Source organism: Blastocystis sp. subtype 4, assembly GCF_000743755.1.
Source record: "Blastocystis sp. subtype 4 strain WR1 chromosome Unknown seqid_0341, whole genome shotgun sequence".
In the NCBI taxonomy this organism is placed as follows: Eukaryota; class Bigyra; order Opalinata; family Blastocystidae; genus Blastocystis; species Blastocystis sp. subtype 4.
In genome coordinates this window covers 1-9,971 of record NW_014569206.1, presented here as the reverse complement: position 1 = coordinate 9,971, position 9,971 = coordinate 1, and the positions used below count along the sequence as shown (strand labels likewise).

General features: G+C 39.4%; 4 protein-coding genes across 4 annotated transcripts; 1 reads left to right on the top strand and 3 right to left on the bottom strand.

The window, feature by feature from the left end:
• Positions 1-1,692: 1,692 nt before the first annotated feature.
• Positions 1,693-2,046, bottom strand: JH06_4340 (hypothetical protein; the record flags this gene model as incomplete). The annotated part of the gene is made up of 3 exons (XM_014670069.1): positions 1,693-1,903; positions 1,934-1,980; positions 2,014-2,046. The coding sequence occupies 3 exons, from the start codon at positions 2,044-2,046 to the stop codon at positions 1,693-1,695; spliced, it is 291 nt and encodes a 96-aa protein (XP_014525555.1).
• Positions 2,047-2,209: 163 nt separating this feature from the next.
• JH06_4339 (dihydrolipoamide acetyltransferase) lies at positions 2,210-4,013 on the bottom strand (the record flags this gene model as incomplete). Its single annotated transcript, XM_014670068.1, has 12 exons — positions 2,210-2,243; positions 2,274-2,382; positions 2,413-2,539; positions 2,570-2,688; positions 2,718-2,925; positions 2,956-3,267; positions 3,297-3,515; positions 3,546-3,617; positions 3,648-3,692; positions 3,722-3,799; positions 3,831-3,933; positions 3,964-4,013. The coding sequence occupies 12 exons, from the start codon at positions 4,011-4,013 to the stop codon at positions 2,210-2,212; spliced, it is 1,476 nt and encodes a 491-aa protein (XP_014525554.1).
• Positions 4,014-5,189: 1,176 nt separating this feature from the next.
• Positions 5,190-7,852, top strand: JH06_4338 (DNA polymerase delta catalytic subunit; the record flags this gene model as incomplete). Its single annotated transcript, XM_014670067.1, has 4 exons — positions 5,190-5,235; positions 5,263-5,321; positions 5,352-5,543; positions 5,573-7,852. The coding sequence occupies 4 exons, from the start codon at positions 5,190-5,192 to the stop codon at positions 7,850-7,852; spliced, it is 2,577 nt and encodes an 858-aa protein (XP_014525553.1).
• An 830-nt stretch (positions 7,853-8,682) lies between these two features.
• On the bottom strand, positions 8,683-9,765 carry JH06_4337 (mannosyltransferase; the record flags this gene model as incomplete). The annotated part of the gene is made up of 6 exons (XM_014670066.1): positions 8,683-8,820; positions 8,880-8,948; positions 8,979-9,149; positions 9,181-9,389; positions 9,418-9,464; positions 9,494-9,765. 6 exons carry the CDS (start codon positions 9,763-9,765, stop codon positions 8,683-8,685), a joined length of 906 nt encoding a protein of 301 aa, XP_014525552.1.
• Between the last annotated feature and the right edge of the window lie 206 nt (positions 9,766-9,971).

Below are 9,971 nucleotides of genomic sequence, written 5' to 3'. Positions count from 1 at the left end.
CGATTATGCCTCGTGATATGCAGCTCGCTCGTCGTATTCGTAATGAGAAGTGAAGTTGATGTCTTTATATGTGTACAATACGATTCTTTGATGTTTGTTAAAAACATAGTATGCCTCTTATATGAATGATATTTAGGGTTTGGAGACAACTTTTTGTTGGATTTGCTGAGTATAATCATCTCCTTATGGATCTATTGGACATTACTTAAGTAAAGTTTGCAAAGGGATCACTGATAAATCAAAGCATGATAACTGCTGATCTTTACTTAATGAAAACCTCCTGTTCTCTCTCCTTTCATTACTTTCTTTGATCTTGATTATGTTGGGATGGAAAAACTGTGATAATAACGTTTCTCAATCACTTACTCAAAATGACGAAACTAGTAATCTATCCTCTAGAGCTTGACTGTAGATGATACTATCGATGAGACATCTCCTCTGACATCCGGACTGGACCTTCTTCTTGCTCCTATCATGCCTACAGAGCAAACAGATTCCTCTTCTATCGATAGTAGTGGACCTTCACCAGTTATTCCTGTTGAACCTGATTCTCAATCGATCCAAGTAGATAAGATATCTATCTCTGGTCGAGAGAGACGTCCTAATATCTCCAGAAGATGTAGACGGCGTATCTTCGCTTTATGGGAGGAGTTCAAGACTCTCTTCCCTATCAAACCTCAAAAGAAGGATGCTGGGTACTTCATCGCTGTAAAAATCAATTCCGAGTTTCCGTAAGAATTGTAGAATCATGATGATAATCAGTGACGTGAACATAACTCCTCAGCAGGTAACTCGTGTTCTCTACAACGTTTATCAGTACAAGGAACACCAGGGCGTTCCTACTACAGTGCTTGTGTGACAGAAATGTTTGTGAATAAAAAACGACCTAACTTTAAGAGAACCGATATGAAGGAATAACCTTCCTAGATTTGAGATACTCCACATCTTCTTTTGTAGACACACAATTCAGTGTTGTACCCTCCGACGGTGATAGTGACTTGTATATCGCTATATGGAATACATAATCTACGAAAATGAGAATAACATTACGGGAATACCAGTACTGTATGAATTGCTTGAAGAATCTCCCCGTTGTTTAGGATGATCTCTCTCATCCAAACGAATTTGTTTTCGAGAAGTTATCTCTTCAGCGAGTGAAGACGATGAAGGATTCGAAGAGATAGGTCCTGAATTTGGTGCATATGTTTGAAAATTATTTGAAATAGATTCCGAGGTCTTTGGAAGAGTATCGGCTTCTGATGAAGAGAATAAGAATCGAGACTGCATAGAAAGATCAGATATCCACCCAATATAATAGAATAAATGCAAAAGAATGATGATGAAAAGAAAGTGGTGAGTCGAATATCCTTGATACTGTGACTGATAGATGTTCAATGGAATTAGAATTCAGTGAATCGTTGAATTCGAACAAATGTGAGTTGGACATATGCTGTGTCCTTGATCTATCATGGAGTTAAAAATAGAATAATCCGAAGTAGTATAGTGGTTAAGTATTTCCGCCTGTCACGCGGACGACCGGGGTTCGATTCCCCGCTTCGGAGTGCTTCTTTTTGTTTGCCAAATGTTACCAACTTTTCTGACAATAACAATACCAATTTGAACTGACATAAACGAAATAGATGTATATGGACCTGCAAATAGACTATCACGACAAACACACATAGAATACAATTAGTCATCCAACAGATCATCAATTCCCTCTTCCATGATCTTTTTCATCATCTGCTCTCGAAGTTCTTCTGCTTCCCGCTGAGTATCGCCTTCAGCACTAACAACGATTCTTGCTTTCCCATCATTCATCGCTTGAGTTTGAGGTGTTTCAGCTTCAATGACAAAATGGTTATCACAATTTGGACAGTATTCATCACTTTCGTCGAAGTCTCTAGAATTCAACCAACAAGATAAGTCATACCGCATATCTTTTCGAAATACATGCTTACATTTCTTGCAACCAAAGATCTATATACTCACTCCGAGTTTTTTTTACCTTACCATGATATTGGAACGCTGTAGAGGGTGGTCCATTTGTTCTTCATGACACTTCGCACAATCAAACCATTTTCCACAACAAGGTGCCCTTATTGATACCTTGATGTTATAGACAGGATGGAAAGAGATACCTGAGCATTCAACACGTGTTTACACATTGCGTTGAACGATTATAGGAAACAAACAAAGATAGAGGAGATTAAAGCAAGAGAAGCATTGGGTTCTCGAGATATCTACTTGTAAGTCCAACGATTCAAAAGTACTTCTTCACAGTGTTAATGAAGTTGGCTCCCATCACACCGTCCATAACACGATGATCGCAGCTCAACGACAATGACATCATGTTCTTAACAACAAATTTGGTTTCGTCAGCTATACATGAGACGGCCTGTAAGATCGTACCCTCATCAGGAACAACAACCTTCTGCAAGCCACCAACAGCAAGAATACAGGACTGAGGAGGGTTGATAATAGCCGAGAAGCTGGGAATCTTGTACATGCCAAGATTACTCACTGTCATACTTCCTGACTAGAGATTACGAGACAAGACAATTCATACAGCGTATTCCTCAGGCAGTAACTTGCCTGCCTTACTCTTGGTGATCAAATCCTTCATAGTGGTATTTAATGTCAACAAACCAGTCTTGTCCACATCACGGAGAAGAGGTGTGATGAGTCCTATAATGTAGAGTAAGTACTTATCCTACCATCAGATACAGATACAGCAACATTAATATCAATAGTCTTATAATGACGCATCATATTGTTGATGTAACTGCAATTGACTTCAGGCATCTCACGCAGAGACATTGCACATGCCTTGACAATGAAATCATTAATTGTTACTTTAGGAGGCTTATCAGATGAAGTGGCTGTACGTATTGTACTGATATCCTTGTTAAGCTTTGCACGCAGCTAATCATAAGAGCACATCAATACAATGACCTTCAGCAGTTCGTCTACATAACAGTTCTGATTCACGTAATAATGAGGAATCGTTTGCTTTGACTCGGTGAGACGAGTACTGATGATCTTACGCATAGGAGTCACTGCCACATCTTCATAAGGGCCCACACTAGTCACAGGAGTTGAAGCAGCAACAACGCCAGTAGCAGGAGCATTGGCAGACAGAGTTGCAAGAATATCCTTAGCCACCACTCGACCACTTGGACCAGTTCCTTTCACAGTGTTCAGATCAACCTTAGCACCGCTTTCACGCAGAATAGTCCTTGCAAGAGGGCTGATAAAGACACGGTCCTAGAGTGAAGGAGAAAGAAAAGAATCACTGATGAAGCTGGAGTAGTAGCAGCAGGAGTAGTAGTAGCAGCTGGAGCAGTAGCAGCAGGAGCCGGTGTAGCTGGGGCAGCAGCGGCAACTGGAGCAGGAGTAACAGAAGCAGCTTCTGTAGAGGCAGGGGTAGCAGCCGGAGCAGGAGCAGTCTCATTTCCTTCTAGTGAATCCTTTGTGACCTTAGCAAATGCTGCAATATCATCCTTATTTTCCACCTAATCATCATTCCGATTGACAACTCCCACAATAATTGCAATAGGTTCGCCAATGTTCACATTCTCGCTTCCTTCAGGCATCAGAATCTTGGCCACAAAACCCTAGAACTCATTCACTGCCATCTTCCTCACCTCCTCCTGCGTGGTGAAGTCCAGTGTACTCTTATCTGTAGAAATCTAGAGTGAACGAAATAATGCGTATCTACTTGAGCAAGTACATCACCAGGTTGAACAGCATCTCCTTCCTTCACATTCCACGAAGAAATACCTCCTTGTGTCATCGTCTATTCAATGATACAAAGAGCCAAAACAAACAGGAGACAAAGCAGGCATGGTAACACTTACGTGCTCAGGAAGAGAAGAGGAGAACAAACGCATCACTTGATAAGAAACAGCATTACTGCAACGAGTTACACGACTACCTGTCAACGTCTCAACGAAACAGTACACTACTGAGGCAATTCCCTGCTTTGACACTGTAGCAAATTTGAAAAACATGTGAAGGATTTAGAATGGGGTTATTCTATGTTCCACGCCTCTTTCAACCAACAGCTGAAACGCCCTTAGAACGAAAATAGTAACTATTCGGGTGATTCCTAATATTTGTTGGATCCTCTCATTCCTCTTTATTTATTAAAAACACATATTGATTACCTACACAACAGGAGAAGACTGATCCTATGATTGGAATGACCATTGATTCATGTACATGCAATCACCATTTGTTCACGTAACCGCCTTAAGCAAACGATAGATACTTGTTCTTGAGAAACTCAATTAATAATAGTTCTTGGCGGGAAAGGGATTAATTGCCCGGTTTTTGTCATAATCAAATGTCGCAGAAACGATCTTTGAGTGATGAGGTAACTGTAGAAACACCAAAAAGGTCATATTTACTTCTTTCTTCCATATCTAGGGCTAAACAGAAGAACCAGCATGACACATATCAGGAATCCGGAAATCGATTTCTCAGTAATAAGTCCATTGTTCGTGGTCGCGGACCGACTATTTCGGACCAAAAGGACTCCATTGTCTTTGAGTGGATCGATGTGGATCTGTAGGTTATTGGGATGTTGCATTTGATGGATATAGATATGATGGTTTAAAAATGAAGCGAATTGATGGTAATACCTTGAGTCTCGATGACACTAGTGTACCATTCTTTTTCCGATATCATAAATAGGACCCCTCGCCTGTTGTTCGATTCTTTGGTATTACAAAAGAAGGATACAGTGTTTGTGTCAATGCTCACAACTTTATGCCTTATATATCCAAATTGATATTGTACAGAATGAATCCTTCATTTCTACTTCTTTATCAGTAAGCATCCCAATTTCGATATTGAAACGGACAAAGAAGATTGGATTGCTTATGTATCGTCAAAATTGAGTGAAGAAAGCAAGAAACCAAGGGGAAAGATCGTAGATGTCGAGGTAGCAAAACGTCGGTCGATTTATTTCTTTCATGAAGACGAAGAGGAATATATGAAGGTCACTATGCAATTTCCTGGTGATGTTCCCACCTGTCGATCCCTCCTATCCGTACATATTCTTGGCCTGGTTCATCTGATAGAGAGGAATTCAAGCTTCAGAATTTAAGAATTACTGCAAGCGAGAACAAGAACGTTTAATCAATGGAAATCCACTTTCCAAGCCAGTCATTGAGGGAATCGATATGTATAAGCACGAGATCTATGAGGCCAAATTGCCATTTATATTGCGTTTTATGGTCGATAATGCGATTGTAGGTTGTAATTGGCTACAGGTGAATGCAGGGAATTATCTGTGTGTAGAAGAAGAGAAAAAGGTATTGATTTGTTGACGAGATGATGAGTAGCAATCAATTTGTCAATACGAACTGGATGTGATGTATCAAGATTTGATCTCCCATCCCACGGAAGGTGACTTCTCTCATATCGCTCCTTATCGTGTTTTCTCATTTGATATTGAGTGTTGTGCAGAAAAAGGAGGATTTCCGGAACCTGAACGAGATGCAGTGATTACCATAGCAAATGTCATTACAGAACAAGTAAAAATGATGGATATGATGAATAGTAGGGTTCAAATGAGCCATTATTCAAATCTGTATTCACAATGCAATCATGTGCATCCATTCCTGGTGTGGCTGTATATTCATATGAAGATGAAGCAGAAATGTTATATGATTGGTCCAAATATATAATAGCTTGTGATCCTGATATCATCACTGGATACAATATTCAGAATTTCGATATCGATTACCTTATGAAGAGAGCGAAAGTTTTAAAAGTCACGGATTTTGCTTTGTTAGGTAGAATCAAAGGAGAAAAGGCAAGAAGTGAAAACACAACATTTTCTTCATCTGCTTATGGAACTCATGAGAATATTGAGACAAGTATTACAGGTCGACTTGTATTCGATCTCCTTCAGTTCATTCGACGTGAATACAAACTCTCCAGCTATTCCTTGAATAATGTTAGTAGTGAATTCCTTGGCCAACATAAGGAAGATGTACGCTACGATCAAATCAAAGAATTATATCATGGAGATGAACTCACTCGACAACGTATTGCTTCATATTGTGTTAAGGATGCTCATCTCCCTCAACTTCTTCTCGATAAACTGAATGTTATCATCAATCAAGTTGAAATGGCTCGTGTTACTGGAGTACCAATGAAGTTTCTTCTTTCTCGTGGTCAGCAAATCAAAGTACTTTCAATGCTTCATCGAAAAGGTCTCCAACTTGGTTACATCATTCCTACACTTGATCAAATCCAGCAAGAACAGCAATATGAAGGAGCTACAGTGATTGAGCCCAAGAAAGGATTCTACAAGGAGCCTATTGCAACATTAGATTTTGCTTCTCTGTATCCTTCAATCATGATTGCCCACAATATCTGTTATTCTACTATCATTCCTCGTGGATATGAGATTGATGAAGATCGAGTAGAAGTATCTCCCACGGGAGAACGCTTTGTAAAGAAGAGTGAACGTGAAGGTGTTCTTCCTATCATTCTTCGCGAACTTTTAGCAGCTCGAAAAGTAGCCAAACGAGATATGGCAAAGGAAACAGACCCATTAAAGAAGGCAGTTCAGAATGGTCGTCAGTTAGCCTTAAAAGTGAGTGCTAATTCTGTGTATGGTTTCACAGGAGCCACCAAAGGTCAACTTCCATTGCTGGCCATTTCTCGTTCGATTACTGCTTATGGTCGTATGATGATTGATATGACTCAAAAGACCGTAATGGAACACTATACAATGAAGAATGGATTCAAACACGATGCTGTAGTTGTGTATGGAGATACAGATTCGGTTATGGTCAAATTTGGGGTTGAAACAGTTGAAGAAGCAATGAAATTGGGTCGAGAAGCAGCAGCTCTAGTATCAACGAAATTTCCTGATCCAGTCCGTCTCGAATTTGAGAAGGTCTATTATCCATACTTACTAATGAACAAGAAACGATATGCAGGACTATTTTGGACAAATCCAGAAAAATGGGATAAATTGGATGCTAAAGGAATTGAAACTGTACGTCGAGATAACTGCCGTTTGGTACGAATTCTAGTTGATACATGTTTGAAGAAGATGTTGATTGATCGTTCACCCGAGGATGCTGTTGAGTATGTAAAGAATACTCTATCTGCTCTTCTTCAGAATCAGATTGATATCTCATTGTTAGTTATTACCAAGGCTTTGGGAAAGAAAAGCGAAGGAACGAAAGGAGGATACAAGACAAGAGCAGCACATGTGGAGTTGGCAGAACGAATGGCAAAACGAGATCCAGGTAGTGCTCCTAAAGTGGGAGATCGTGTCCCATATGTGATTATTCAGAAAGAGAAGAATGCTCAGGCCTATATGAAGAGTGAAGATCCAATCTATGTACTTGAGAATAACTTGGTTATTGATGTGGATTGGTATCTGGAACATCAACTTCGAGGTCCTATTGAACGTATCTTTGAAGCAGTTCTTGCTGAAAGTACATTGAAAGGACTATTCCGAGGTGATCATATGAATGTGAAAAAGGTGATTGTTACTGAGAATTCTAAGATTGGACGGTTCCTATCGAAACAGAATACTTGCTTAAAGTGTAAGTGTCCTATCAAGGTTGGAGCTGTTTGCAGCAATTGCAAGCAATACGAGAGTGCCTATTACATTCAGACAAGTATGCAAGTGGAACTACAACAGCGTCAATATTGCGAACTGTGGTCAACTTGTCAGCGTTGTCAGAATAGCCTGCACCAAGTAATCATTTGTGGGAACAAAGATTGTCCTATCTATTATCAGAGAGAAAAGATTCGAAGGGACTTAGATCAATCAATGGCAAAGTTGCAACGATTTAGTGAGTTCTGTGTTTGTTAACAAAATGGTTAACCAACTAATATATTCTTTTCATCAAGTAGATACAGCTATCCAGACGTATCTTAGCATGTCTCCAATCAATAGAAGCAAAACATGATTCTTTCCCAATTACTCTAAACATATTTCCTGCTTCTGTTATATTATGCGTTAGCAGATAATTGAAGGAAGAAAAGTCAGTCAACTCTTCCGTCTTATTGTAGATGATTCCAGGAACTTCAAGATACCGAGAGATACCTTCCATTCAAACCTGTTTTTTCCCCTACCTGTTTGGGCAGAATAAACATCAATGTGAACTGAAGGAGGATATGAAAAAACTCCCTCAGCAATATCCTTCAGGATTATCTCCTATTCATTATTTCTTCTCTATAGAATCACATTCATCTTCTTCATAGCATATCCTCCTGGATAGTTGTTATATGAAGGGACAATGAAGATGATTGTCAACATCATCCTACATGTAACTCCTTGGAAATCAAGGCTACATCATCACAGCATAGATAAAGAGAATGAAGAGTCTCCATACATTCTGGGAATTCTGAGACCAGATACGAGCAAATCCAACTAAATGTCATTCCAATCATTCAATCTTACCAGCTGCACAAGCATTAACAACTGGAACCATAATGAGAAGGAATCGTAACTCCTTATGAGGAAGAAACGAATACAAGAGAACAAATGCTGATAAGGGAAAGAGAATGGAAGTAATAATGGGATCTACATGAAGAATCGTCGATACAGCTCGATGTATATGACTTCCAACAGCCTTCATACTATTATCAGGCCGATCATTCTGAGTTGCTTTCCACAAGGCTTCTAGAAGTCAAGTCGTTTCAATTCTCCAACTCATTGATTTCCATGGAGATGTTATCATGGTAGACAACCCAGGAAAGAGTGCCAGAGGGATAAACACGATACAATTGTAAAATAATCGTGGTATTACCGAAGTCACATACCATCTGAAAGGTTGCGTCTAAATATCACTTCAAATCACATCACTTACTCCCCAGTTGGAGCTCTTATTCAAAACAGTATTATAAAATAGAACTACAAGTTCTGGGACAAGGGGTTTGCGCCAGAAATAGCTGTCCACAATGAACTATGAATCATAGAATACATTCTCAGATACACTTAACAACAACGATGAAACTCCAGCAAGAACACCAAGAACAACCATTCGAAGAAAGGGAACACGGTTTGTGAAGAGAAGAAATAGAAGGAATGGAGCAAATAGTACAAGTGTATCACATCGAATCACCACACAACAGAAGGTCAATAAACAGATGAATTTGGAGTACTCCTAAGGAACATACCAAAGAGATAACGAATACAGCATCCAGAAAACAACCAAAAGCGTATGAGACAATTGCCATAGCGAAAGTATTAGGAAGAGGGCGACCAAGATAAAACATTAAATGGAACTGAGTGCAGCAGATTAGAATGAAACAATAACCTGCTGTAGTTCCATACTTGCCGACTAGAGCTTTTCGCAAACGATGGATACCAATACAGTTAAGTATTGCTAGTACTGTTCGGATGCCTATGACTTCAAACACAAAAACAAAGACTACAAATCAAAGAAAAGAATTTGGGTTCATTCAGAAGTTGAAGAACTCTGACGAACGGAAAACTAATCCAACTAACGGATCATGCATAAGACCAAATTCATACGAAATGATAATAGAGCCAATAAATGTCCTTGGAACAACTCCAGGGAAATCGATATGATCGTATTTCGAAACGTCTAGACCATAATACAGGAGGTCGTGCGAAGCTTGTACATTAAAGCTTTCCTCAACCTTTGTAAACGGGCATAGAACAATCTGGAAATCAAAGGAAAGCAAAAAACCAACATAGAAGACAGCAACCAATATCAGAGGCAATTCAGACAGTAGAGACTTATAACAGTCTTTCATTGAATGAACTAGTCAAAGAAGGATAGAATTAAGATACTAGTAACAAACACTTAGACCCAATAATCTACCGGAAACGGAAGTAGAGAACCATTACAACAAAAATAGCTAAGGCCATCAACGGAGCATACTTCTTCAACAATGTCTATTCGTGATAGATTACTTTCATCAATACCACATAGTTCAGTTTCTTCGCTCCCCACTTGAAC